General features: G+C 54.5%; 11 protein-coding genes across 11 annotated transcripts; 8 read left to right on the forward strand and 3 right to left on the reverse strand.

The window, feature by feature from the left end:
- The first annotated feature begins 527 nt into the window (after positions 1-527).
- Positions 528-1,720, forward strand: M406DRAFT_320309 (uncharacterized protein). Its single transcript, XM_040919368.1, has 2 exons — positions 528-1,027; positions 1,106-1,720. The coding sequence occupies exons 1-2, from the start codon at positions 869-871 to the stop codon at positions 1,553-1,555; spliced, it is 609 nt and encodes a 202-aa protein (XP_040781252.1). The 5' UTR covers positions 528-868; the 3' UTR covers positions 1,556-1,720.
- A 629-nt stretch (positions 1,721-2,349) lies between these two features.
- On the forward strand, positions 2,350-3,378 carry M406DRAFT_245896 (COP9 signalosome complex subunit 5; the record flags this gene model as incomplete). The annotated part of the gene is made up of 1 exon (XM_040916369.1): positions 2,350-3,378. The coding sequence occupies one exon, from the start codon at positions 2,350-2,352 to the stop codon at positions 3,376-3,378; it is 1,029 nt and encodes a 342-aa protein (XP_040781253.1).
- Positions 3,379-4,638: 1,260 nt separating this feature from the next.
- On the reverse strand, positions 4,639-6,783 carry M406DRAFT_246886 (uncharacterized protein; the record flags this gene model as incomplete). The annotated part of the gene is made up of 6 exons (XM_040916430.1): positions 4,639-5,382; positions 5,474-5,722; positions 5,812-6,198; positions 6,264-6,307; positions 6,366-6,438; positions 6,514-6,783. Coding segments are annotated over 6 exons (1,767 nt in total), but the record flags the coding sequence as incomplete, so codon positions are not given.
- A 1,722-nt stretch (positions 6,784-8,505) lies between these two features.
- M406DRAFT_354378 (DnaJ-domain-containing protein) lies at positions 8,506-10,417 on the forward strand. Its single transcript, XM_040922901.1, has 4 exons — positions 8,506-8,790; positions 8,847-8,905; positions 8,982-10,058; positions 10,136-10,417. The coding sequence occupies exons 1-4, from the start codon at positions 8,745-8,747 to the stop codon at positions 10,229-10,231; spliced, it is 1,278 nt and encodes a 425-aa protein (XP_040781255.1). The 5' UTR covers positions 8,506-8,744; the 3' UTR covers positions 10,232-10,417.
- Positions 10,418-10,923: 506 nt separating this feature from the next.
- M406DRAFT_354382 (60S ribosomal protein L32) lies at positions 10,924-12,177 on the forward strand. The gene is made up of 5 exons (XM_040922902.1): positions 10,924-10,974; positions 11,052-11,091; positions 11,305-11,429; positions 11,557-11,678; positions 11,772-12,177. The coding sequence occupies exons 2-5, from the start codon at positions 11,052-11,054 to the stop codon at positions 11,878-11,880; spliced, it is 396 nt and encodes a 131-aa protein (XP_040781256.1). The 5' UTR covers positions 10,924-10,974; the 3' UTR covers positions 11,881-12,177.
- Positions 12,178-13,094: 917 nt separating this feature from the next.
- On the forward strand, positions 13,095-15,307 carry M406DRAFT_284915 (cystathionine beta-synthase). Its single transcript, XM_040918594.1, has 2 exons — positions 13,095-13,552; positions 13,690-15,307. Exons 1-2 carry the CDS (start codon positions 13,275-13,277, stop codon positions 15,023-15,025), a joined length of 1,614 nt encoding a protein of 537 aa, XP_040781257.1. The 5' UTR covers positions 13,095-13,274; the 3' UTR covers positions 15,026-15,307.
- A 116-nt stretch (positions 15,308-15,423) lies between these two features.
- On the reverse strand, positions 15,424-16,269 carry M406DRAFT_33519 (uncharacterized protein; the record flags this gene model as incomplete). Its single annotated transcript, XM_040921002.1, has 1 exon — positions 15,424-16,269. The coding sequence occupies one exon, from the start codon at positions 16,267-16,269 to the stop codon at positions 15,424-15,426; it is 846 nt and encodes a 281-aa protein (XP_040781258.1).
- A 2,440-nt stretch (positions 16,270-18,709) lies between these two features.
- On the forward strand, positions 18,710-19,885 carry M406DRAFT_320317 (zf-DHHC-domain-containing protein). Its single transcript, XM_040919369.1, has 2 exons — positions 18,710-18,891; positions 18,954-19,885. The coding sequence occupies exons 1-2, from the start codon at positions 18,737-18,739 to the stop codon at positions 19,741-19,743; spliced, it is 945 nt and encodes a 314-aa protein (XP_040781259.1). The 5' UTR covers positions 18,710-18,736; the 3' UTR covers positions 19,744-19,885.
- Positions 19,886-20,696: 811 nt separating this feature from the next.
- M406DRAFT_245340 (Abi-domain-containing protein) lies at positions 20,697-21,898 on the forward strand (the record flags this gene model as incomplete). Its single annotated transcript, XM_040916322.1, has 3 exons — positions 20,697-20,741; positions 20,853-21,233; positions 21,407-21,898. Coding segments are annotated over 3 exons (918 nt in total), but the record flags the coding sequence as incomplete, so codon positions are not given.
- A 1,049-nt stretch (positions 21,899-22,947) lies between these two features.
- Positions 22,948-24,369, reverse strand: M406DRAFT_248448 (uncharacterized protein; the record flags this gene model as incomplete). The annotated part of the gene is made up of 3 exons (XM_040916530.1): positions 22,948-23,056; positions 23,123-24,241; positions 24,332-24,369. 3 exons carry the CDS (start codon positions 24,367-24,369, stop codon positions 22,948-22,950), a joined length of 1,266 nt encoding a protein of 421 aa, XP_040781261.1.
- A 665-nt stretch (positions 24,370-25,034) lies between these two features.
- Positions 25,035-27,736, forward strand: M406DRAFT_284923 (uncharacterized protein). The gene is made up of 2 exons (XM_040918595.1): positions 25,035-26,203; positions 26,307-27,736. The coding sequence occupies exons 1-2, from the start codon at positions 25,064-25,066 to the stop codon at positions 26,946-26,948; spliced, it is 1,782 nt and encodes a 593-aa protein (XP_040781262.1). The 5' UTR covers positions 25,035-25,063; the 3' UTR covers positions 26,949-27,736.
- The last annotated feature ends 212 nt before the right edge of the window (positions 27,737-27,948 follow it).

Below are 27,948 nucleotides of genomic sequence, written 5' to 3' on the forward strand. Positions count from 1 at the left end.
CCCCCCCCCCTTTACCCTATCAACCTTGTCCCCTTCTACACCTAGTCTGCGGAGAGGGCGTACAAGCAAAACCATCCCTCTCTGCAAATGCCCTCCGGCAGCTGTCCACTGTATATTTCAAGACATGCCGCATACTACGTAGTGCTAAGTACATATGTACATATGTACATAGATAAATAACCGTACCCATGAGGAAATTAAGCCATTTGGCCCACTCACACTGATAGAAAGGTGAAAAAAGTCTGGGTGGGCGTGGGTAACTTCTAGGACCCGCCCCCCCCCCCCCGGTGCGCTTTGGCGGACACACTAGAACCGGCGAAGTGTGCCTTCCAATTGGGCTATAGTTGATTTGCAATGGCTTTGGTAATCGGCTGCTAGTGGGTGCGGAGGGGCCTGTCTTGCAGTAGCGAGGCGAACACTCAGCACTTTGTCATGGCCCCCCTCGGCGATAAATTTTATATAGTAGACATGGTGATGATGGGTGTCTCCTGTGGCTGATTTTTTTTGGGCCCCTTTCCGCTTTGTCTTCTCTCTTCCGATTATATAGACCATTCACTGCCTGTACAAAATCTTTATGAGATACCCAGACTTGGTTTTCGATTTTTTCCTTCTCTTTCAACAGATTAACGTCTAATTTACGATTTCTCCTCCTGTGGGAGATCTCATGAGCCATCGTATCGTCAGCCTCGGCTTTGAGAGGGCAGTTTTCAAACCACTCGCCACGAACTCACTGAGAAGCCCAAGTCTTTTATCGCCGCCGAGAGCCGGGGTCAAGTCTACTAGCAGACAAGGAAGGCCATCTTACCACCCTCATCTCAGCCACCAATTTTTCTCCTCCCAGTGTCAACGACGCCGCGACGTAGCCAGCATGGCGTCTGCTGCCGAGGATAGTCCCGCGACATCACCCACGTCTGGGGTGGTGAATGAGCCTGTCACTGAAGAAGAGAAGGCGCCGCCCGCACTGCCACCGCTGTCGGCGCATGAGTTCAAGCAGTACAACAGGCTAGCAGAGCACATGGATTATTTTGTAGGACATGAACCCCTTGTCCTCCTCCACCTCCTCTCCTTGTCGTATGTAGATTCCTGTCTATTAACATGATGTCAGCATGAGCACTTCCGCCGCTCCTGGACAACCCTCTACACCGCAGCCTCATCGGGCCGCAGGCCGGCGGGCATGGGCCTCAAGCAGTTCCTGGACGAGGGCCTGTCGCTCATCAGCCACCTCACGACGCACCACAACATAGAAGAGACGTACGTCTTCCCCGTGCTGGCGCGCAAGATGCCCGAGTTCCAGGCGGGCGGGCGGGGCGGGCGCAAGGCGGCAGAGTTGCTGCAGCAGCATAAGGAGATTCACAAGGGGATGGACGGCATGGAGGACTACTTGCGCAGGTGCAGGAATGGGGAGACGGACCTGGAGATGAGCGTGCTGCGGACGCAGATGGATACTTGGGGAGAGGTGCTGTGGAAGCATCTGGACCAGGAAGTGAAGACGCTGGGGGCGGACAATGTGAGGCGGTATTTTACGCTGGACGAGGTCAAGAGGATACCTATGTGAAGGGGGTTTTTTTTCTTCTCCCTCTCTCGTTCATTCTGCTGTCTTCCTTTCCCTCCCTTTTTTCCTTCTTTTTCCCTCTCTCTCATATCTCTCTTGTCACCGCATGATCTCTAGCCGACTTGAAATTGTAGACTTAATTAGTGTAGACCAGGAAATCCGTTCTTGAATCCCATGGCCTGTCAGCTTTACTCAAGGTCTTACGTGAGGTTGTCCGAAATCATTGGTACGAGTTCTGACAGTCAGACTTCCAGCCCATATCAGACCCGAACCCACGGACTAACAGCTCTTTTATGATTCTGAGGATGAGCTGCGTTGTGGCTTGCCAGTTGGCTATTTAGACTGAGAGAAGGAATGAGGATGATGAAATGCAATTGTCGAGACAATTCTCTGGGTTTGGCAGAACCCTGAAGACACACGAGGCCAGTACGGGCGATCTGGGGGTGGAGCTGAGGGCCACCCTAGGGCTTTTAGCACTGCGTACTGTAGTGGGGGGCCCGGGGGGGGGGGGGTGTTATCTTATCACCACCCACTGCACCTCTCCTCAGTGCTGACCCCGCGGTCAACAACAGCAGCCTGAGCTCCGAGCTACTACCCTATCAGCTATCACCAGCAGTGAAATCACCAAAACCGTGCCGCACAACGCCTCCTCTTATCCAGCAGGACTTCCGCAGGTACTACCAAACAGAACAAGAAAAGCTTTGCAGTCCCATTTCCTAAACTTTCCTGGCCCACAAGATTCGACCCTCGATCCTCTCTTGCCAGTTCTACATCCCAAGCAAGGGAAGTCAGTCGTCATGGAGGCCTCGGCTCTGAAGGGCTGGGAGCTGGAGAACAACGTCAAGCTCGTTGACCCGAACCGCGACTCCCTCTACAACTTCAACAGTAATAGCCAAAAGATCCTGCGTGCGGCCAAGCCGTGGAGGAGCGACCCCAACCATTTCAAGACTGTGCGCATCTCGGCCGTTGCACTCATCAAGATGGTTATGCACGCCCGGTCCGGCGGCAACATCGAGGTCATGGGCCTGATGCAGGGCTTCGTCGAGGACGGCGCCCTAGTGGTGACCGACGCCTTCCGCCTGCCCGTCGAGGGCACCGAGACCCGCGTGAACGCGCAGGAGGAGGCCAACGAGTACATGGTCAACTTCCCCGACCTGGCCCGCGACCAGGGCGCCCGCATGGAGAACATCTTGGGCTGGTACCATAGCCACCCGGGCTACGGCTGCTGGCTGTCGGGCATCGACGTCGCCACCCAGCACAACTGGCAGACCTTTGAGGACCCCTTCGTCGCCGTCGTCATCGACCCCCACCGCACCATCAGCGCCGGCAAAGTCGAGATCGGCGCCTTCAGGACCTACCCCGAGAACTACAAGCCCACCGGCGTCGCCGGCTCTGACGGCTACCAGACCGTGCCCATGGCCAAGGCAGAGGACTTTGGCGCCCACGCCGACCGCTACTACAGTCTCGAGGTCGAGACCTTCAAGAGCACCCTCGAGTCGCAGCTGCTGGACCTGCTGTGGAACAAATACTGGGTCCAGACCCTCTCTGCGAACCCCCTGGTTACCAACCGCGACTACGGCACCAGGCAGCTCTTAGACCTGGGGTCCAAGGTCAGGGAGCTCACCAAAGACCTGCAGCGCAAGACACGCGCCCACCCGCAGATAGACAGCCTCTTCTCGGGCGGTAGCACGAGCTTGTCGGCCGTCAACCAGAACCTCGATAAGCTGGCAAGGGACAGCAAGCAGATCGCCGCCAAGGAAGAGACTGGCCTGATGGCTGTGCAGGTCAAGGCCAAAATTTTCAATGGCTTGGGAGGTGACTTCTGAGATCAGCCCGAAAAAGAAAAGCCTCCCGGGCGAGGGGCAGAGTGAAGTGCATTTCTGTGTTTAGGATGTTGTTAGGAGTTGGGAGACAAAAACGATGCTACGATACCATCCTTCTTGCCTTGAGAGCACATTTCGATGGACAGGTTTCATCAGGGAGCACCGCATCAGGCGCAGGATCAGCTGCTAGAGGCTGGAGGCACTGCATAGACGGCGTTAAGATGGAACGATTGAACAAGGTTTTTCTTTTTTAGTAATGTGACATCTTCTCCTGTGGGAGAAGTTTGAGAAAATGACCATGGCTACCTATAATCGTTACATGCCAGGCGATGCAGTTGCGTAACAGTACCAGGACCAGGACACACCCGTCAACTGGCTCTTGGCCGAGGCGAGGGATCAAGAGAACTCTCGGTTTTGCTTCGCCCACGCACTCAGTCTTTGTTCTACCTCTTTGGCACTCACTCCATCCTCCTCCTCAAGCTCCTTGCGGGCCATGCGCTCACGTTGCCCCCCCTCTATATGATCTATAGCAGAGAGGATCTCGTCAAACTGTTCTGCCGAGCGTTTGGTCACCGGCCTAGGTATGCCGCCGACCGCCGGCCCTCCGAACATCGGGCCCTTGTCCGCCTCGGCCATGACCTGTCGAAGCCGCCCATATATTTGGTGGCGTGCTTGCGGTGGTCCATTGCCCTCCGACGGCTGATCTTGAGACTTCTCTTCGATTTCCCTCTTTATCGGCCTGCGGTTGGCGAGCTGGATCTGCTGGATGTGGGCTTGGAGGTCTTGGATCGGCTGGCCTGGTAGAAATGAACCACGCCTTCCGACTCCTCTGGGATACAGAGGCACCTTAGGCTTGGACAGCGGGAGTGCCGCGGCAGGCTCGTCCGGTTGTGGGCGCAGATCAAGGTGGCGGTGGGCTTGCTTCCACTCTTGGAACCGTAGAGGAATCGGCACTCGCTCAACTTCCTTGGGGGATCGCTTGGGTGATTTCTTGATGGGCGGAGGCTGAGCGGTCACATAGGGCCCCTTGGCTTCATCCTCCGGCAGCGGACTCTGCTGCACCTTTTTGTCCGCGTTGACTGGTATCTTCGCCTCCTGCACCTCGACGTTCCGGGCCTCGATATCCTGGGAGTAGCTTTCGATGTCATCGTCCTCTGGAACCTCCTTGTCGATAGCTTCTTTCATGTATCGATGGTATATCCTTTCGCTAAGCCGCTTCTGCTCTGCCCCCCTGGCCTCCGCCTTGAGCTTGTCCTCTTGGTACGCAGCCGAGAGCCGCGCAGACTTCAAGCGCCGGAGCGTTTCGTCCCGTCCCCACAACAACATCATCGGCACGATGGGCAGCCCTGATCTGTTGTTGAGGAGCGCCCACCGCGCGAATTTCCAGCCGGCGCTCTGATCTACTAGCTGCTCCTTCTTGGTGTCGTAGAACTGAACGGACATGGCAAGCTGCTTCATGGCGGGGCCCAGGGTCTCCTCGTTCCAATCATCCGGCTCAATCTTCTTCAGCGCGATCCTGAAAAAGGTCAACACCTTGGAAATGTCCGCATTGATGAGGGATTTCTTGCCCTTGTCGACCCTCACGCGAGCCACGCTGTCCTGAAGCTCCAGGAAACTCTTCTTCAGAGCCGTCTTCGAGAGGGGGTAGAAGGCGAAGATATTGTCATGGAAGAACTGGGCAAGGTTGTCCAGTGATCCCTTGTAGTTGTTAAGAACCGTGAGTACGACGTCTTCCGTTATGCCGTCTTCAAATATAACGCGGTCACTGATGCTCTGATGGAGGTCGCGCAGTTCGTCGTCCTCAGGCGTCGAGCCCTGGTGATGCTCCGCCAGGGAAGCCTCAAATTTCTGCACTTCGCTCAAAATAGGCTTGAGAATGTTTCTGCGCAGTGCATCGGGGTCCGCAATGTCCCCAGAGACCAGACCGCGGGTGAACTTGGTCTGGAAGAATTTCAGCTTGGCCAGGTCCACAACGATATCGCCTCTGGTGAATTTCAAGGTGAACTGCTCCAGGTCAGCACGTCTGCTCCGATTCTTCCAAATTGCAGGTGTGGTGGTTGAAACCCACGTTATTCTTCATGTCGTTCAGAGTCAAGACTCCTTGCTTGTTCAGGTGCGGATTATTCCGCAGGTTGGGATCCCAGCCGAGCAAGGCGGAGTAGTTCAGCAGGGCCTCTGGGATGATCTTGTTGGCCCGGTAGACGTTTATGCCGATATTATCCATGTCCCGTTTGCTGAGTTTCTGCCTCTGTGAGTCCACAAGCAGACCCACGTGGGCAAAGTTGGGAGGTTGCCACCCAAAGGCATTGTATAACTCGACATGTTTTGGCGTTGAAATCAACCATTCCTGCAAGCAAGTCAATATTGTGTCCTCGAGAAAATTCCTTGGAAGATCCTCCCCCCCCCCCCCCCCCCGCCCCAAAAGAGAATACATACCGCACCACGGATGACATGCGTGATCTTCATGAAATGATCGTCGACCACATTGGCAAAGTGATATGTCGGATATCCATCACTCTTCATGATGATGAAGTTGTCCTCGCGCTCGTTCTTCTTGTAGGCACCATACACTAAATCCGTAGCTGAGACGGGTATCTCTGCCGCCTTGAACCGGATGGTGTGCGGTTCACCGTTTGCTGCTCGCCTGTCGGACTCGGACCTGGTGATACCCATACATGTCCCTGGATAGTGAGCTGCAGCCCCGCTGGCGGTGGCCTGTTTGATGTTGAACTCCAGGTCTTCCTGCGAGCAGAAACATCTGAAAGCATGATCACTCTCCAGGAGAGACTCTGCATGTTGTTTATACAAGTCAAGACGGTCAGACTGCGAAGGGTATCAGCGACATGCACAGGGCTCTTTTCAAGGAAAGAAACAAGTGCATTGCAAACACACACCTGCTTGTACGGACCGAATGGGCCACCCTTGTCCGGGCCTATAAAGACGATAAGCTTCACTTATTTCGTAGCTTTTACATATCGTGAGAGACGTACCCTCATCCCACTGAAGACCCGCCCAGGTTAAATCATCGTACAGCCGTGATTCCGAGTCTGCCACGAAGCGGTTCTGCGTTAGTTGTTAGCGACGTGACTAAAAAAAGAAAAGAGAAGAAGGGAAAAAAGTAAAATCATGCCGGCTCACCTGATCGGTATCCTCAAGCCTGAGGATGAACTGGCCACCCGTCGCTTGCGCCAAAAGGTAATTGTACAAAGCTGTCCGCAGCGAGCCGAGATGTAGGTATCCCGTTGGCGACGGCGCAAACCTCGTTCGTGCAGGTGTCTTTGGCAGGGCCCATGCCGGCTCCCCTTGTTGCTTAGGCTTCCCTATCAGGGCATAACGGCGCACCTGATGGAGCCGTGATGAGAGGCATCTCACTTGTAAAGGCCTCCGAAAGACCAGTAGGCCGCTCATATCTCATGGATGTGGGTCATGGGGGACCGTGGAGGATCGTTATTCTGCTTGAGAGATGCTGGTGTGGGACGAGGGAAAAAAGCTTGGTGAGACGACCTGCTAATGTGAAATATGCACTAACTGTAGGGCTGCTGGAATGGGCCGGGTAATGTTAGCCACAAGGACACTGGCGACAGGGTCACCTCAGCGCAAGAGATAGCGACCAAACGCTGATGGTGGATAGATTTGAATCTTAATAATAGAGTAGACTATGGGGGTATCTGCGTTTCCTCAGTCTAAGTATTTAAGTCTGCAATCATGGACAGGAGGCCAAGTCGTGTCAGAAAGTCTTTTCCAAGTCGCTCTACGCAGCTCTGGGAGCGGTACTTTGTGGCTAATATCGAGACTTTCATAACAGACACCCAAGATCAAGCCTTTCTATGTTTCCCCTGCCATATGTAATTATTTCCCATTGCTCTCAGGCATCAGACAGTCGATGAAGACATCCCTGGACTTGGATTCAATATCTCGATTAGCGATTGATGATCAAGGCGTGTGGCATCCAAACGCCAAGGCAGTGGACTAGCGTTGGTAGAAAATGGCAGAAACTAACGTTAAACTAAATATAGAAGGCGGCAAGTAGTGAGCGCAGGTGGACCGTGCACATGTGCTCTCAAGTATATAATCTTGCTTCCCTCCCAGCCTTTTCAGATTTTCTTTCTTTCCTCTTTAGCTCTCTTTGCCTGTTCGTACCACCCCCCCAAAACTACACTTTATGGTTACTGGTGTTGACAATCTCGTAAACAGTTTGGCTTAGATCAAGTGTAGTATCTGTTCTTTTCAGTTTAATCTCTGAAAGCATTCTACGGAATGCAATCGTGATTATTCTAATTTTTGTCCTTCGGAGGATGATCCTCTGGGCTTGCCCATGGTCAACCTCCACAGTGTCCTCTCTACCACACTGCCTGAGAGTGACGCGAACCCATTTTTTTTCATTGTATTCGTTCGGCTTGCCGGCGACGCGAAGAAGAAAACCTGCTGTTGCTTGACAGGTTATAATTTCAGTCCGAGTTGATGTTCTCTGCCTCCTGACGCGTCAGGAACCACACGCGTTCAGAAATTTTCTGCCCCCCCCCAAAAAAGCCCTTGCCTACAGCTGCGCCTTAACCCGGTGTAGTAAACTTGGCTGCCCTCCTGCATAATGTCAATGATTTTTTTCGAAGCTATTTGACGATGGCGCCTCCATGAGTAGATGGAGCTCCGCCCGAGGTGCTCTCTGTTCTCTGTAGTATGTAGATTTGACTTTTGCTTCAACGTCGCGTTCGAGTATCGGTAATCGGCTAGGCGTGCAACGCTCCAAGTTTCATGAAGCAGCGGGATGCAGTGGGCTGTGTGCCCTCTTTGAGGTCCGCTGATGGCTGCCGTCACTACAACAAGCAATGAAGGCAGCTATGTAGCATGCATCAACTAATCTCACTGACCAGCATCATGAAGAGCTGAGTTGTGAAATTGATACAGGCTTGCTGGGTACCCCGGTAGCTAGGTGTACACACCATTCTGGGTGGTACATGCTGTAGCATACACCTGGGCACTTTCCATAGGCACCAGTACAGCTGGCGCGTGAAAATCTGCTGCAGCGGCTTGTTGGGGTAATGCGCTGTGTCTGCTGCGCTCCCGTCATCTAGTTTATTGCTGATAAACCAACATCCTATCCTCAACAACGTTTTTGCTCTCTCTTGTTCGATTCCTGCTACGCAGTCGAACTTCCTTGCCACCTGTTTCTGATCCCAATCATTATCGTTTCGTGACACATCGGAAAACGCGTTATAGGCAGCCTGTCGTGACTGTCGCAACTTGCCCCGCATAACCCACCAGAAACTCAACGCAACAGATTCGATTTGCTCCTCAATTTTTTTACCCCCCTCGATCGAAATTTTCTGGGCCAGCTCATCACCACAATACTGCTGAGAATCTTTTGAGTCATGGATAGCGACGGGCCAACGGGCGCGGGAGATACTAATCTCTACGGTGAGGCTATCCAGGACGGGGCTGATCCTCAAGTGCATTCACTGACGCCGAGGTAGAGCTGCTCGGTGTGGACAAGACTGCAACTCCAGATGAGATCAAGAAGGCCTACAGAAAGGTGCGCAGATATTTCTCTCCCCCAACTAATCCTGTCCGCCGAGAGGGAAAAGTACGCTCACAACCTGTCTTCCCAGGCCGCCTTGCAACATCACCCAGACAAGGTCCCAGAAGACCGCCGTGAAGAATCCGAAGCCAAGTTCAAGGCTGTCACCCAAGCCTACGAGATCCTCCGCGATGAAGAGAAGCGTGAAGCGTACGACCAATACGGCATGGCAGCCTTCGACCCCTCCCGCGGCGGAGGGCCTGGAGGTGCCGGCGTCGACCTGAACGACATCCTTGCGCAGATGTTCGGCATGGATGTGGGCGGTGGCGGGCCCGGCGAGCCCAGACGACCGCGCCGCGGCCCCAATGAGGAGCAGCAGTACAAAGTGACGCTGGAAGAGCTGTACAAGGGCAAGACGGTCAAGTTCTCGGCCAACAAGAAGGTCATATGCTCCACATGCAAGGGCACCGGCGCCAAGGAGAAGGTGAAGCCACAGACCTGCGACCGCTGCAAGGGTAATGGGTACCAGGATGCTTATCAGCAGATCGGTCCCGGTATGGTCCGCCGCGGACACGTGCAGTGCGATCACTGTCAGGGGACCGGCATGTACTACAAGGAGAAGGACCGGTGCAAGAAGTGCAAGGGCAAGCACGTCAATGACGAGATCAAGCCCATCGAGATCTATATCCCGCGTGGTGCCATGCAGGGCGAGAAGATCGTCTTGGAAGGCGAGGCGGACCAGTTTCCTGACCAGACACCAGGCGACATCATCTTCACGCTGGTGGAAGAGCCTCACGATGTGTTCTCACGCGTTGGAGCCGATCTGTCGGCAGAGCTGGACGTTACCCTGGCCGAGTCGCTGTCTGGCTTCTCAAGAGTCGTTCTGAAGCACCTCGACGGACGTGGTATCCATATCGAGTACCCTCGTGGCAAGATCCTGCGGCCGGGCGATGTGATTAAGGTAGAGGGTGAGGGCATGCCGCTGAAGAGGGGCGACGCCAAGGGTGATCTCTACCTCGTTGCAAAGATTGAGTTCCCTGAGAACGGCTGGCTCAGCGACGATGCGTCGTATGAGGCTCTGCAGAAGCTGCTGCCACAACCTGCGCCTGCCATCGAGGCGGAGGAGATCGATGAGGTGGAATACGAGGAAGACGCCGATCTCGAGGAGGCAAGTACAACCTCCGTCGCATGATTTAACATGTCTGTTATCTCTCAAGGATACGATGCTAACTGAAGTGTTCACAGATGGGCGCTCACTCAGGAGATCCAAGGTTCGGAGGAGGCGACTGGGTAGATATGAACGACGCCGAAGCGGGCGCCACTCAGTGTGCCACGCAGTAAATGCGTTCCACGACGCAAAAGCACTTCTCACGATTATGAAGACTACAGCATGAGCAGGCATCCTTGCGTCGAGTCCATAGGATAGTTTGTTTTGATTGCATCTTATTAGGATCACCAGCATTCGATCTGATAGACATGAAGAAATGGGCAGCATCAAAGCTCTTAACGACACTCGGGTTTCTCCACAGTTAAACTATGTTAATCGTGCGGTGAAACTGTCGATGTCGTATCTGTATGTCTGAACTTAATTGTTTACACGCCGCCTTGTGCGGTTGCGTATGGGTACTTTGAGGAAGATTGCTCCTTCGTCTTATCTAAGACGATGCGCCCGCCCCCTCCCCAAGGGCGGCTGCGACGATGACGAGTACTCCGTAGCAAGCAGGACGCGATACCAATAACAACGTACACTCAAAAAGGTACTTGGAAGTTGCTATTTCTCTCGAGGACACACACTCGTCTTTTTCAGGTGGAAATTGATGTTGAAATTTCATGTCCTGAATAATTCTAAGAAGACAATTAAATCGTCATCGCCGCTGTCCGCCGACAAGCTAGGAGGCTGTCTCTTCCTGTTCACGTGACTTTGTGGCGGTGCTGTGGCTAGTGCAATTTTTCGATCTCGCACTGGCATTTCGCTGCGTCTCCGCGAAAACTTCCCAACCTGCCCCAGCCGGATCTCAATCGAAGACGTCCCTTCTTTTTTTCACTAACCGCCATCCCCAGCAACCGCATCAAAACCAGTCAAGGTACGTCGAAATATTGCTCCTGCGCTTGCTATCTCCTTATTGAGAACTTTCTTTTGTGATACTGACAATTACCCAAGATGGTTGCCGCAAAGAAGCACGTTCCCATCGTCAAGAAGCGTACGTACCAATCGATCGAAAAAGTTCCTCCCACTTCACGAACCTCCACACGCCGACATTGATGACGACAATGAACACGATCAATCTCGAGTCAATCCAGAATCTCCGTCGCTGTTGTTGTCATGGTCGTCATGCCGCTGATCATACTCGACGATTAATTCACGTATGCATGGATAGTGGGGCAAAGATGTTAACGAACATGTGTGTTTGTAGGCACCAAGCTCTTCAACCGCCACCAGAGTGACCGGTTCAAGTGCCTTGACCGATCATGGCGCAAGCCCAAGGGTATTGACAACCGTGTCCGCCGTCGGTTCAGAGGCAACATTGCCATGCCCTCGGTACGTCTCCCCCGAAGAAAGATGCTGGAGAACACGATGCGAGGGTTTCACGAGCCAAGCTTCACGAAAAACCCCCATGAGGTGCCAGCATAGGAGACTGACAAGTCGTGATTTTCAACGTATACAGATCGGCTATGGCTCCAACAAGAAGACCCGTCACATGATGCCCTCCGGCCACAAGGCCTTCCTCGTCAGCAACACCAAGGACGTTGAGCTGCTGCTGATGCACAACCGCACCTACGCCGCTGAGTACGTTCTGTTTGATTCATTACCGATTCGAGTCCGGGAAGGACAGACCTCGTGGAGGAGGAAGCAAAGAAGGGGATGCTGACCAGTTGATAGGATCGCCCACAACGTCTCATCCAGAAAGCGCGTCGACATCATCGCCCGCGCGAAGGAGCTGGGCGTCAAGGTCACCAACTCCAAGGCCAAGGTCACCACCGAGGTGTAAGCGGTTTACGGCGGTTGTTCTCGTTTTTCTCCTCGGCGAATGCATGGGATACGGTCTTGCTTTTGGTGTCTTGCGGGAAAAAGGACAGGCACGCACAGCTACTCCAATCACCTTTGGGAAGGGTAGATGAATGGAATGAATTGATAGGAGAGTATTCCGTTCCGCGAAAAGGCGGTTGTGCGGCCTCGAGTCGATTCGGTCTTGCGGTGGTGGCTATGTTGGCATTGTGCGGGTTAGCATCAGCCGAAAAAAATCAAAATTCTTCGCACGATATCAATCCGACGCTATCGATGTTCCAAAGCTTCCCTTCTGAACGACGGTTGGCTTCTTGTGTCGAAAATGTGCCAGGTTCCTGGCCATAGGGTACTGAACCCTTTCCAAAACCAATGGCCAAGAAGTGAGCAAGGAATGAGCCTTTCTCGGCGTTTCCGACAATTCATGGGCACCTATCCTAAAAGCCAACGACTACAGAACTATTCCCTGAGCCTAGTAGGAACCCCTTCAACGGGCATTCGATGTTCAAGTCAGATTCGGCTCACATGAGAATTAGGCAGTCTTCTCGAGCACCACTTTAAGATGTCTGCATAGGTGATGGAACAAGCAATATTCCGAAGCAAGTTTTTTTTTTTTTTTCTTTCCTTTTTTTTTCTTCTTTTTCGTAATATGCATGGTTCTGTATCGTGGGCAGAGTCCAATATTCCATACTGGCTCCCGAATGCATGCACTATGACTGTAGACTGTCCAGGCATCCGCGGTGCCATATCGTGGTTCTCTTTACATGCGCCGCAATGCAGGTCTCCCAAAGTTTTAACGTCTTCAAGGGCCAAATATCTAAATGGCCATGAAATTCCAGAAGGAATTCCTTTTAGATCTCCTGACAACTGTGAGAGGTAGGTCGTGAATGATGAGCCCCTTCAGATGCATCACGCAACTACTTGTTAGCCGAGCAGAAAAAATGTCGTCAAATTTTGCGACAAAGAGCAGAACCGGCCTGCCCAATCGAGATAGTCCAAGAAATCCGTCCTCCTACAGTAAGTTTTTGGGGGGGGCGCAAATGTCATGTCACTCCCGTTGCTAGCCGCCTCACTGCGGTTGACGGTGGCGTGTGCTGTCAAGCCATATTTCTTCCTCTTTTTACCGCCTCAGAATCTTTCCTTTCTCGTTATGTAAAAGGCGTATTTTACTGACTGACAGCCCGTTCATCGTGTTCTTGGCCTCTCACCACCCCTCTTTTCGTCCTTTTTCCTTCCTTGTTACCTCCCCAGGGAACTGACAGGCTGCCACGAGTGAAAGAGTGAAGAAGGCATCACATTTATTTGCTCCCTCGACTCCGACACCAACGCAGTAATCGACCTTGAACATCCCTCGACCTCGATCGTGCTTTGTCCGCCAAGATGGCAACAACGAATGGAACCTCTACCAATGGAGTGCACGCCGCCGGGGAGATCGGCGCTGTCGATGCGACCAAGCTGATCGGCCACACGCCGCTCGTCCGGCTGAACAAGATTCCTCAGTCGCTGGGGATCAAGGCCAAGGTCTACGCAAAGGTGGAGTTGTTCAACGCCGGCGGTAGTGTCAAGGATCGGATAGCCCTCAGGATGATTGAGGAGGCAGAGAAGAGCGGCAGGATAAAGCCAGGCGATACGCTGATCGAGCCGACCAGTGGCAATACGTAAGTCGACTCTGCTCCCTTCTTCTTTATATATATCGCTTTTTGTTTTTTTCTTTTGTTACCCTCTCCCAGAGAAGGCAGGAGATTTGAAATACTATACCAAGACGAGGTGCTGATCACTTTCACACACATGGCAGCGGAATTGGTCTGGCGCTCGTAGGCGCGATCAAAGGCTACAAGACCATCATCACGCTTCCCGAGAAGATGTCGGCCGAGAAGGTCTCGGTGCTGCGTGCCCTCGGCGCCACCATCATCCGCACGCCGACCCAGGCCGCCTGGGACAGTCCCGAGTCGCACATTGGCGTGGCCCGCCGGCTGCAAAAGGAGATTCCCCGGGCCCACATCCTCGACCAGTACACCAACGTCGACAACCCGCGGGCGCACGAGTTTGGCACCGCCGAGGAGATCTGGGAGCAGACCAACGGCACCGTGACGGCCATCGTGGCCGGTGCAGGGACTGGCGGCACGGTCAGCGGCATCGCCAAGGGCATCAGGAAGCACAACCCAGACGTCAAGATCATCGCTGCAGACCCGTTTGGCAGTATTCTTGCCCTGCCCGAGAGCCTGAACCAGGGCGAGCTGGCCAACATCCCCTACAAGGTGGAGGGCATCGGGTACGACTTCATCCCGGACGTGCTGGACCGTCAGACTGTGGATAAGTGGTACAAGACGGACGACCGCGAGTCGTTCATGTTTGCGCGCAGGCTGATCGCCGAGGAGGGTCTGCTGGTCGGCGGATCCTCGGGCTCCGCCATGTCCGCCATGGTGCGCGCGGTCAAGGACCTGGACCTGGGCGAGGACGACACCGTCGTGGTCGTCCTCCCGGACAGCATCAGGAGCTACCTCTCCAAGTTTGCCGATGACGACTGGCTCGCCGCCAACGACCTGCTGCCGTCCGTCAACGGTGCCGAGGTCGAGGCCGCAGCGCAGAAGAAGCGGCGCGCCAGCGACCCGTACGGCGGCGAGACAGTCCGCTCCCTCCGCCTCAAGCCCGTCACCAGCGTGCTCAGCACCCAGCTGTGCGCCGAGGCCATCGAGACCATGCGCGACAAGGGCTTCGACCAGCTCCCCGTGCTGTCGCCCACCGGCGGCCGGCTCGTCGGGCTCGTGACCCTGGGCAACCTCCTGTCGTACATCTCGCGCGGCCGGGCCAGCGCTGCCAGCCCTGTCACCGACGTCATGTTTGACTTTAGCAAGATCGACGAGGTCGTGACGGACCCGCGGGATATCCTTACTGCCGAGGAGACCTCGAGCAAGAGCAAGAAGAAGAGGCACTTTGTCGAGATCACCCTGGACACGCCGCTGACTGTGCTGAGCAAGTTTCTCGAGTACAACAGCGCCGCGGTCGTGACTGACAAGAGGGATGATGGCGAGGGCAAGAAGCCCGTGGCCATCGTGACCAAGGTGGACCTGTTGACCCATATGATGGCGGGGAGCAAGCGGTCTTCTTCGGGAACGGGGACTCCCAACTGAGGAGAAAGAGGCGCCTTATGGCTTGAGTATCTTATGCATTGAGTGGCGTTTGGGAAGGGAGGAGAGGGTTTTCCAATGATTTGCTTTTTCTTGAGGGTTTCCAGATTGATATAGTAGAAGCATAGACTCAACGTCTATGGGCTTTGGGGCTCAGGACCAAATAGATTCAACCATGTAGGGAATTATCAATGGGGCGGACATGTCTTTTTCTCCTTGTTTTCTCTGTTCCCCTCCCCCCTGACAATGTCCACACGATATTGCCAACTCATGCCAGTTACCAACACTTGTGCAAAGAGAAAGTCGAAGTGAGACGTTTGACTGAATTTATCATTACTAGGTATGGACGCTTGGTAGGCCAGCAGCCCCCATGGCTGTCATTGGTCTGAGAGACCCAAATTTTATAGTTTGTTCCCAATCCAAGCCCACCACCTATCCACATTCGGCTTGTCTCCCAGGACAGCACCGCCCTCCACATCCACATCGATATCAAACTCTCTCATCTGTTCAAACTTGAACTCGTCACTGCCATACTCGCCCAGCCAGTCGTCAGCCTCATCTGCCCCACCACCGAGGTCGTCAGCGCCCACGCCCGAGTCCAGCAAGCCCTTGCTCCTCGTCTTCCTTATCCGGCCCAGCTCCTTCTCGAGGTTGGTCTTGACGAGCTTGGCCGGCAGCGCCGTGAACAGGTCCGTCTTGTTGGCCGCGACCAGCACCGGGATGGTATAGGGCGCCTTGCTCGTCTTGGTGGACCCCATGCGCTTCTGTAGCCGGAGGAGGACGTCGTACAGGTAGGCCGCGGTGTCGGCCAGGATATTGGGCTCCGAGAGGGCGGCCGCGTCGACTACGAACACCACGGCCTTGAGCTTGGTGGACAGCGTCCCCTCGGGGGTGAGCCGCCCAAAGGCGTAGTGCCGCAGCTTGCCGTGCCCGGGGGTGTCAACCATCAGGAACCTGACGGCGGTGGCACCCGTGGCGTCGAGGTCGTCGCGGTACGAAGAGGTGCGGCTCTCGTCAATTGCGAGTTCCGTCGAGGACCACGTCTGCGAGGTGTGCGTCTCAGAGGGGGAGGCGCGGCGCTCGAGGAGGGTGTGGAGAGTCGTCTTGCCGGCGCCGCTGGGGCCCACGAGCAGGATCGACGGGAGGACGGTGTAGGTGGCAGCTTGGGTGAACCAGTAGTGCATCAGGAGCGGCATCAGGAGCACGATCAGCCCGCCGATGATGAAGACGGGCGCTGAGGGGGTCATAATGACCTCGACAAAGTTCTTGAAGTGGTCCATGGTTTCGAAGACGAGCGACTCTGCTCTTGGTTTGCGCCGACTTGACGTGCTGAGATGTGTCCTCGTGGATCGAACTGCCCTTTTTGTCTTGCCCTCTCTTATTCTCTCTTCCCCTCGATTCTTCTTGTCTCTCTCGTCCCCGGCTACTTGACGAACAACGCGGCAGCGGAAGAGGGAATGGACAAGATTAATGAGGAGGAGAACTCAAGGTAGAGAAGAGGGAGTTTCCTATGTCGTACGGCCGTGGCCTCGTGGGGTGACCTGAGGCTCGTACGTTTGTGTCTCCTCGGGAGGTTTCTTGACAGTGGACCGCGTCCGACGTCGATGGAGATGGCCAAGAAAAGCGGGCCTGCAGCTGCAACTGGTTGACAGAAGAAGAAGAAGAAGAAAATACAGCAGGGCACACAACAGTGCGGCAGGCAGGGGTGTGCTGCCAATTACCACGGTAGCTCATTCAAGGTTTGTATCAAGCTTCCAGAAGGCGGGCGCCAGAACCGGAGACAATCCAGCGGGTGCAGCTCCTACGTTGAGCCAACTAGACCCCAACAGGACAGGGTTCCCCCAGGCACCCCTGGTCAGCACGTCAGGCAAGCGCTGCAGATGAGACCTAAAATCATCATGGCTGTGCTGCTTGCCTCCTACCAACGGTTCCTACGGGCGAAGTGTCTGGTTCACCGGTTTTGTCGCTACACCTGTTGGATTCAGCTCTCTTATGCCACCTGTTTCTCAATTCTCAGTGTCCTTCGACAACCTCAGACTTCGATTCTCCATTTCTGCTGGCATGCCACAGGTCATTGTCTTCTTTCTTGTGTGTATAAATGACTAGCTTGTGAAGGCGCCTACGTCAGTTCAAACCTCGACATCGCGACTCCCAGGCTTCGAACCGCTCTCGAGCAATTCCAACGTACTACTTCTCCGCCCCATAACGACCCCCCCAAGAAAACGATTTGAGGTCGATCAACACATCTGTCAGGCATGGCGAGCAAGGAGGGACCGGGCTCGGGCGCCCCCATACAGCCCTCCGCAAAGGGCACCAAGACAGAACCCCAAGTCAACTCGGACGTGGAAATGGGGTCTCTTGGAAATGGCAACGCCAACGGCGCCGAGCCGCAGTTGGACATAATGCACATGGCCAGGATAGGAGATATCGCGGCAATGGAGAAGCTGTTCGAGACCAAAGAGTATGATGCGACATACTGCGACGACGAGGGCATCACTGCATTACACGTACGTCTAGCCCGTACCCACGTTTCGTCACCGGTGAAGCTGGACTGTGCTGACATTTTTTTTTTTTTTTAAATCCTGCAGTGGGCCGCGATCAACAACCAGTACGCCATGTGCAAGTTCCTGATCGAGAAGGGTGCCGAGATCAACAAGAAGGGAGGAGAGTCGGTGGCCACAGCGCTGCAGTGGGCAGCCCAGCGATGCCACTACTACACTGTCCACCTGCTCCTCCAGCATGGCGCCGACCCTCTGATTACAGACGCGCAAGGATACAACACGCTGCACACAAGTACATTCAACGGCAATGTGCTCCTGCTGACGCTATTGCTTCATACCGGCATCCCCGTGGACGTCCTCGACAGCTTCGGCCACACCGGACTCATGTGGGCCGCGTATAAGGGTTTTCCGGCCTGCGTCGACCTGTACCTAAGATGGGGTGCCAATGTCCACGCGACGGACGAGCAGGGCTTCACGGCATTGCATTGGGCGTTGGTCAAGGGCAGCCCGGGCTGTGTCCAGAAGCTCATCGAGTACGGCGCGGATCGCTTTGCCAAGACAAATACCGGCAAGACGCCCGCCATCACAGCCCAGGAGCTCAACACACTTCCGGCATGGCGCAAGGCGCTCACCGAGAGCGGCTACGATGAGGATGGGCATGCCATCACGCCGACCTTCCCGGGAGCCAGTTATCTCCTCAAGAACAAGAAGGAGTTCGTTACCAAATTCACCTTCTTGTGGCCCCTGTCGATTCTCTGGACCGTGATATGGATCCTATCCAAATTCCCGCCCATCTTTGGTTTGCCCCTTGCACTGGCTGTGGCGTATGGACTGCAATCCGTTGCGAAGCACGTTCTCACGTATGCGCCAGCTGATATGAGGCAATTAACGCGGACGGTACGTACGCCCGTCCTTTGCAATACCCGATGATCTTTCTTGCTGACCTGCATATAAAGCCTTGGATGGCGGGGATTTTCTCAGCATCTTTGTTTCTGGTTGGTGTGACGTGGTTCTTTGCGGTCCTGCCGAGCACAACATTCCGAGCTGGTAAGTCGGCCTCCATATCTCCGCGGGCTACAAGAACACATGTCTGACTTGTGCAGACGCCGAACACCGGCAATTATTCGCGAATCTGTGCTTCGCGATATTCTTTGGCATGTGTACTTGGTTTTACTACCTGTGCATGGTCTATGATCCCGGCTTTGTACCCAAGATGAACGGCATTGCAGAGCAAAAGATTGTCATCGATGAGCTGATCAGCCTTTGGAAGTATGATGAGGCCAACTTCTGCGTCCAGTGCATGATTCGGACGCCTCTGAGAAGCAAGCACTGCCGGAGATGCCAGCGCTGCGTTGCACGGCATGACCAGTAAGTAGCCTCCAACGAGTGTGCTCATATTCGAGGGCACCTGACTGACTGGCGGCTTGTAGTCACTGCCCATGGGTGTACAACTGCGTCGGTGTCAACAATCACAGACATTTCTTCCTCTACCTCATCAACCTTACACTGGGGATCTTGAGCCTGGATCTTGTCGTATACAACTACTATACCGCCATCATTCCCACTGCATCCAAGGAATGCAGCATATTTGGGCCTGGTATCTGTCAGATCGTCAACGCTGACACCTTCACCCTGCTCGTCACTATATGGGCGAACCTGCAGCTGACCTGGGTCGGCATGCTGCTTTTTGTACAGTTCGTCCAGGTCGCAAAAGCCATGACGACGTACGAGAACATGTTTGGTGTGAACGCGGCCGCTACAAGCTCTCTCACCTCCGCTTTCACCTCGACCGGCGCGCCTCTGGACTCTGGAAGCCTGCCCCCGTCCGGATCGTCAGCCGAACCAGATGCCAGCGCTGCACATGGAGGGCATGGCCACAAGCATGGCGGCGGCGGCGGCGGCTTGCTCAAGTTGATGACCAAGCTGCTTGGTGTCGACGCATTTGTGGAGACGGCGACGGGTCGTGGCGCTGCCGCAGGCGGCAACACCAGGAGAAAGAAGGCGAAGAACCCCTACAGCAAAGGGTGTATTACGAACTGCAAGGATTTCTGGTGCGACTCTGCGCCCATGTTCAAGCAGCGGGAGAACGGCACCGCGATGCTCGACGGCCATGTGGTCAACTATACCGAGATGTACGAGACCCCGAGTCTCATGCAGATGACCGGTCGGGGCAGTGACCGGAGGGGTGCATACGAGGCTGTTGCTGGCGAGGAGGTGTAATCTCTCCCTGCCGTCTCAGTGCATATGATGTATGTATATATATGTGTATGTATGTATGCAGACGTTGGCCCAATCGGCATCGGCCTTTTGGGTTCTCCAATAAGGACGACAGTGGACGGCGGGGCCTTCATTGCTGGAGGAGTCGGGAATACCATAGCGTCTCGTGCATTGCTTCAAGATTAACGGTTGGTTGGGAAGCAGGTTTTGGTTCAGGGCTTGATGAGACAATGTATGTGTATAATGAGAAGAAATGCGTGTAGAAATTCACGAAACGGATTGGATGTTGCAATCAGACGAACTCGTCCTTTCGCTAGGATGTTGTCGTGGTTGAAGGAAGGGAGGTGTAAAAGTGGCCAGACCCAAAAGTTCCAGTTGATGGGTCCACGGCAGGGGGGCTGTAGCTGCTAAGCACCACCACCTTTATACCATAGTACCGCTACTACAGTCCTTAGTATGTATTGTTTAAGCCCCTGCACAATGGCTTCTCGGCCCCCCTGTCACCTCTTAACCATTCTGGCACGCAAGGGGGTGCGTGGACACGCGGTTAGACAACTTCACAACCACTTGTCTTTCTGTTGGGCGAATTGTTTAACTCATTTTCCTCAAATTCATAGACCACACACACAGTCTTGACGATCTACAGATAACTGACCCTCTAGTCAGAGGACCTACAGAGAGGTGTTGGAAAAAGTGCCCCTTGGTCACCATCAACAACTTTGCGACAAACTTGAGAGGGCGGACGGAATTGAAAAGATTAGGCGACAGACAGGGCCAAGAAAACGAAATCCTCCTCCTCCCTCCCTCACTCCCTCTCTCTCTCAACTGCCCAAAAATGCCTGCCATCACCAAGTACTTGACGGAGCTTCTGCACAAGAAGAAACGTGAGTCCCCCCAACACCTTTCAAACCTCGTATTTTGAAAAGCCATGAACTGAAGTTTTGAACCGTACAGCCGAGACACCACCACCCATCACCACCTCAACAGCAATAGGCCTGCTTGTAAATTCCCACATCCCTTCCCTCTCCCTTGGCTCTATGTCTTCTTTTTTTTTTTTTTTTTTTTTCCCTCTCTCTTTACTCATCTCACTCACTGACATATAAAACCTCCAGGTCCTCTACACGCTTCTTTACGTCATCCCCTTCTACCTCTCGCCCAGGACGCGCCCCTCGGCCCGGCTGAGCAGGGACGCGCCCTCGGTGATCCGCGCGCGCATCACCGCCGTCAGCCTCACCTGCGCGCTGACCTCGCTGTGCACGCTGGGCGTGCTCGTCGTCACGGGAAAGTATGAGAACGCCCAGGCGCTCCACGCGATGGGCTACTGGCCCGTCGGGGTCGTCGAGAGCTTCAGGGCTCTCCTCTTGACAGCGCTGCTGTTCGCGGGCCCGCTGTTCGAGGCGCTGGTTGTGGAGGGGGGCTGGCGGTCGTGGGTTACTCTGGAGCCCATGAAGATGGTCCTGGAGGAGTGGACTGCTTGGAGGAATTATGTGATGGTTAGTATTTTTGTTCCTTTTTCTTTTTCCTTCTTCTTTCTTATTCTCTCGTGTGATGTTTCAACTCACACACTCACTCACACTCACTCACACTCACTCATTCATTCACACACACACACACACAACGACGGAGAAAGAGAGACTAACAAAATTCCTGTTCCAAATAAATAAAGGGCCCCCTGACTGAAGAACTCCTCTTCCGCTCCGCCGCCGTCCCTCTCCTCCTCCTAGCCCGCACATCCCTCGCCAAAACCATCTTCCTTTCCCCCTTAGTCTTTGGCCTCGCCCACGTCCACCACCTGTACGAGTTCAGGGTCACCCACCCCGCCGTGCCCTTCTCCGCCGCCGTGCTCCGCTCCGCCTTCCAGCTGGGCTACACCACCCTCTTCGGCGCCTACGCGACCTTTGTGTACCTGCGCACCGGCAGTCTTCTAGCCGTGTTCGCCGTGCACGTCTTGTGTAACTGCATGGGCCTGCCGCGGGTCTGGGGCCGCGTGACTGCTCGGGCGGAGGACGGGCCGTCGTCGTCGGGGGAGGTGGTCGAGACGGGGCGGAGCTGGACCGTGATTTATTACGTCTTGCTTGTGGCCGGTGCCGTGGCGTGGTATAATTCGCTGTGGACGCTGACGGAGAGTGCGAATGCGCTGGTCACGGTGGAGTGGTGAAAAAGGGAACGCAGGGAGGATTGGCTGACTTTTTGGACTCTTGGCCATGACTTTTTTTTTTTTCTTTTTTTTTTTTCCTGTGGAGAACTGCGGCGACCGAGGGATGGAGAAGGAGGATAAAAAGGTCTTGGTGATCTTCCGTCTCTCTGCCTGCGAACATGGCTTCTTGATTCTTATTTATTTTTAGTTTTATTATTATTATTATTATTATTATTGGTGGTGAGAGCGAGAAAGAGAGAGAGAAAGAGGCAGATGCCTTTTCTCCTGATGTTTATTAGTTCCCTGCCTATAATAAAGCAAGTCTTACCTGAACAACGGCTTGATGTAAAACAAAAGAAGACACATGGGCTATTCATTTTACGTGGAAATACAATGACACAAGTTTTGTACGCAATTTGCAATTGGGGAACATGCAATTGGCTCATGGATGTAGACCTCCTCAGCAACATCCTCATATTCCATGAGATAGTGTTGGAAATTTCGTCTAAAATATGTTCTTCTCCAGAGGGTAAAGCGTGATGAGACCGCACTCGACATCGTGATGTTCCTTAATCTGCTATCTTCCACCGTGGTGTAGTTTCTGTATGTGTACAGCCAGCCATCTTGGCTTGGAATCACCAGTGCCAGAGCCCCTCGCCTACTTCGCACCTCGCTCTAAATTTCCCAGTCTTTCCTCGCCCTTGGTTTTGGTCCCGTCCTATGGTCTTTCTCTTGGTGTATTCTCGAACAGTACTCAGAGATAAGTATAGGGTTCAAGCACAGGGCTGTGGAGCTTTCTATCTAGCGTCTTCGCCATACTGCTCTAGGACCTGACCGCCTCAGTCAACAGCAACTCCTTCTTTCGCTGCCGGTCAAAATGCAACTTTAGATGCACCTCCTTCTTTAGGCAACGTGTAAGGGCGGCAATTTGATCTAGTAGCAATGTTGAGCGCCAGGGCGCTCTCGGGGACCATGCATCTGGCTCGTCTGCCTCTTTCGGCGGTGGTCCTCCAAGTTACTATTCCGAGGAGTAGAGCTTGAGTGTACGCCAGACTCCGCAGGATATTTTATCAACCCATGTCAACGTTCACGCCCGGCATGGAACCAGGCATGGCCCCAGACACAGCAAAGACGTCCTGCACCCTTGGCCGCCGTCGATACCTCAGGGATTCCGAGGTCCTGTCTGCCCGGTCTGCCCGATCGACACGGTCAGCGCGGGCATCCTCCTCGGCCTCGACCTGATACCTTGCCTCCTCCCTCAGGTCCCGGCTGATCTCGGCACCTTTTGCCTTGCCGAGTGACTTCTCCGCCTCAGCGATGAAGTCGTCCCCGCCGCGGGTGTTCCGCTTCCGCGGCCACAGGCTTGGCAGGGCAATCTCCTGGAAGCGCGGCTCGACCGCCCTTTCGTCGAACCACTTGTGCAGGCGGCTCTCGACCAGCTGGGCGATCTTCGGGACGTCCTGCAGGCGCGAGCGGCTGCCGAGGAGGCTCCGCAGGGAGAAGTCGAGGCGGTAGTCGTCCAGGAAGCTGAATGTCATCATGGTGGGAGTATCCTGCGAGGGGTTGCTGGGGATGAAGGAGATGGACAAGGTGCCGCTGAAGCGGACTACGGACACGGACAGGGCGACAGGAAGGACAGCGGAGAGCTTCTTGGGGTAGTTGAGCAGCATCTTGGTTTCGAGGGCCAGGGTGATCATGTCGCTTAGGTCGACGTCCATGCGGGCCTGCAGGCGGCAGCCCTCACGCATGGCCATGTTGGCGTCGAAGGGCCTGCCCGGCGGGAGGGCCAGGCCATCCTCATCGACGGGGATGATGCGGCAATTGCTGAAGATGGGGAACTCCTCGCCCAGATTCAGCTCGGTGACACGGATCTCGTCGAGGAAGTCGGGTCGGGAGGGACTATTGAGTGCCTTGGTCAAAGACCCGAGAATGGCGTCGTCGTGCTGTGCATCGCTGCGGAACTGCGCAATGGTCTGCGCTACGAGCACATTGAACCAGTCGAGGCTCTCTGGCTGGTGGCTGTCGACCTTGTAGTATGTTTTGTGTAGTATGGAGCCGATGGTCAGGGTTGGAGGCCCGGAGCGGAGGATGCTGGACTTCTTCCTGTTGAGGGCGGGCGTCTGCTGGTGCTGGTGCTGCTGCTGTTGTTGATGCTGGTGTTGGCTGCTAGGAGGGCGTCCACTCGTCCTGAGGCTGAGGAGGGACTTCTTGTGCGCAAGTGTCCTCGATCTTCTTTCGGTCGCTCGTATGGAGGCTGTCACCTCAGAGGAAGGGGGGTCGCCGAATATGAAGAACTTTATGAAGGCAGCGATGAGGAGGACGACGGAGATCTGACCGAGGATGAAGCCTTGTGTGAAGGAGAACCTGCTTCTGTTGGGTTAGCAGGCGCAATCTACTTTTTTCTTTCTTTTCCCCCTGTGGCCTATTGTCACTATAAAGGGCAGAAACACTTACGTAGGCTCAGGCCTAGCTGGACACACATCTTGTGCCATGCTGAGGAGAGTTGAGAGAAAGGGTTGTTCGGGAACAGCCCTTGTTTGGCTGCTGTTCCATGTCGACGATGAGGAGTGGTTTTTCCTTTAGCGATGAGGTCAGAAGGGACAAAGCAGTGATCAGGCCCTAGTGAGCTCTTCCCACCGCCAGTGTGGGGTCCGGCAGGGGTGCTGATATCTACTTATAGCAGGGGAACTAGGGAGTGGTCGTGTAGCTTATAGCGCTGGCCAGTAGTAGTAATCACTATGTACAGTATGTACTGTGCCGGCCGGGAGTGGATGCATGTGCAGGCATCATTGGGGAGCCTCATGTGTCTTAAACCAACTGCACCATCTCACAACCACAACAAACAGGACAACCAGGTGCACCGATAATAGTGTGTCTTGAGCCTACCAAGCCAATAGCTATCTCACTCCAGGGATAACACACAGAAAGAAGAAGAAGAAGAAGAAGATAGAAGGAGTCCTAGACGACAGAACCATTGTCAGCTCACCTTCCAAGCACAACCTGCCAACTGTCCAATTCACCACACGCCATCGACATCAACATCGACTCCTTAACAGACAATTCTGGGACCTCTGAAGCTTAGGAAAAGGAAGGCTTCAGGTTGCAGCTGCCCTTTTTTTTTTAATAAAAAAAATCGGCGACGTCATCTGCCTTTTGAAAGTCAACCCCTGACTCTCCTTTTTCGCAATGGATGTGGTACAGGCGGTGGCCGGGTCCGTCGCCAAGATGGTCTCGGCCGGTGACGGCGCTGGTGGTGCGCCATCCTCCAAGATGAAGATCCTGCTGCTGGATAAAGACACAGTATCGGTCGTCTCGACGGCCATCACGCAGTCTTCGCTCCTGAACCACGAGGTGTATCTCATCGACCGGCTGGAGAACGCAAGCAGGGAAAAGATGCGACATCTCAGGTGCATATGCTTCGTCCGACCGTCCTCGGACTCGATACAGTTTCTCCTGGACGAGCTGCGGGAGCCCAAATACGGGGAATATCACCTCTACTTCAGCAATGTCATCAAGAAGTCAGCGCTGGAGCGCCTGGCCGAGGCGGATGACCACGAGGTGGTCAAGCTGGTCCAGGAGCACTTTGCCGACTTCGTCGTCATCAACCCAGACCTATTCTCCATCGATGTCCGCCCGCCGATGCACCGGATATGGAGCACGAGTCCTGATATGTGGAACACAGACAGCCTGGCGCGGACGACCGAGGGCCTGATCGCCGTCCTCCTGGAGCTGAAGAAGAGGCCGCTCATCCGGTACGAGAAGAACAGCCTCCTGGCCAAGAAGCTGGCGACCGAGGTGCGCTATCACATTAACCAGGAGGACCAGCTCTTCGACTTCAGAAAGGTCGACACTCCACCGATATTGCTAATTTTGGACCGGAGAGATGACCCTATCACGCCGCTCCTGACGCAATGGACGTACCAGGCCATGGTACACCACCTCCTTGGGATAGACAACGGCAGGGTCGACCTGAGCGACGTGCCAGACATTCGACCGGAGCTGAAGGAGATTGTCCTGTCGCAGGACCAGGACCCCTTCTTCAAAAAGAACATGTACCTCAACTTTGGCGACCTAGGCGGGAACATCAAGGACTACGTCGAGCAGTACCAATCAAAGACCAAGAACAACGCCAATATCGAGTCTATCACGGACATGAAGCGCTTCATAGAGGAGTATCCAGAGTTCCGGAAGCTGTCGGGCAACGTGAGCAAGCACGTCGCCCTGGTGTCTGAGCTCAGCAGGAGGGTGGGTGCCGAGAATCTGCTCGAGGTGAGCGAGCTGGAACAGAGTCTCGCCTGCAACGACAACCATGCAGCAGATCTGAAGGTGAGCAATCAGGACTCATGACAAGACAGCTCCTCCTTCCCTCTCGCGCATCTTGCAAGATAAATGGCAAGTGTGTATACTGACGGGTTGACCCTCTGAACAGAACGTGCAGCAATTGATCCAGTCACCATCCGTATCAGCGGACAACAAGGTGGTCCTGGTTGCTCTCTATGCGCTCCGGCATCAGAAGCACCCTTCGAACTCAGTGCCCATGCTCGTTGACCTCCTGTCAACGGTGGGCGGAGTGCCGGCTAGGAAGGCAGACCTCGTGGTAAAGCTGCTCGCATACCACTCATCACTGCAGCAGTCACAGGCGGCCGGCGGGATCACGGATCTCTTTGAGTCCGCCGGCATCTTTTCGGGGGCGGGGAGCAGGTTTAAAGGGCTCAAAGGTGTGGAGAACGTCTACACGCAGCACTCGCCCCTCCTCGAGACGACGCTCCAGAATCTCATCAAGGGCAAGCTCAGAGAGCAGCAGTACCCCTTCGTCGAGGGAGGAGGGACTACGAGGGACAAGCCGCAGGATATTGCCGTCTTCATCATTGGAGGCGCGACCTACGAGGAGGCACGGACGATCGCAACTATCAACGCCTCCACGCCAGGAGTCCGATTGGTCCTGGGCGGCACGACGGTGCACAACGCCGCCACCTTCTTGGAAGAGGTAGACGACGCCGTATCCTCATGGCCAGAGCCTCCACTAACGACGGCGGCAGGACGGCTGCGCAAAGAGCTGGGGCGGAGGTGAAGGGGGTACTATGGCGGTGGGTGTCTGCTGGTAGCATCGTCCCGCAATGGCAGTTGAGAAGTTTCATCTGTCCAAGGGCAAGGGGTGCTGATGGTTGGAAACCATCTAAAACGGGAGGAACCGGAAGAATCCACCGAGACAGAAAGCTTAAGCATCGCAATCGGAAGGGCGAGAGGTCCTCAGCTCTAACGATCAGCGAATTTAGACTCTCGGAACGGCGATCGGACACCATAAACTTCGGCAAAATTCAAATACCATAATATACCCTGCATGATCTTGAGCAAGAGAATGATCTCGGGACACATGGTCACAAGGAGGGCCGCCCGGGGGGGGGTGTCTACAGAGAAGAGCAGCAGGAGCGACAGGTTACAACAGCCAGGCCATCGCCTCTCACCACCCCAAGACTCGAGGATCGTACGATTTCTCGGACCACTCCTCGGATCGCCCAGCTAGAGTTCATGCATCGGCCGGCGCTGTAACGTCTCGGCAGATTGTGTGATCAGGCGTTCCGTCCAGATGAGGAGGAGCAGGGAACTCAGCAGCCATGGGCAACCTCTTCATCCGTCCACCCCTCTCCTTGTTCCCTGCGCCTGCTATGTCATCTCGTGTACTTTGCATAAAAGCTCACAATGTGATCTCGAGAGCGTCATTCACTTGTCAATGCAGGGGAGGGGAGCAGGGTGTGATCTCACTCAAGGTGTATCCACATTCACATGCTCAAGATACTAGGACTCCAGAGCGTGGGCGTGTCGGTGTCGTAATTCCAACATGCCGTGCGGACTTCGTGTAATTGAGAGATGAAGTTGAGACTCACATTTTCAAAGTCATCCAGAAACTGCGATTCTTGAAAAACTCCTGTATCAAATAAGGAGAAGAAGAAGAATGCACGCGCGGAATATTCTGGTGACAATGACTGATGTTTCAGAATGCATTGAAATCAAATAAAAAAGCCCCAGATTTTGGTAGCTCATTAATTGATACAGTACTATGTACATCCGTA

The sequence above is a fragment of the Cryphonectria parasitica genome (genome assembly GCF_011745365.1).
Source record: "Cryphonectria parasitica EP155 unplaced genomic scaffold M406scaffold_1, whole genome shotgun sequence".
NCBI lineage: Eukaryota > Fungi > Ascomycota > Sordariomycetes > Diaporthales > Cryphonectriaceae > Cryphonectria > Cryphonectria parasitica.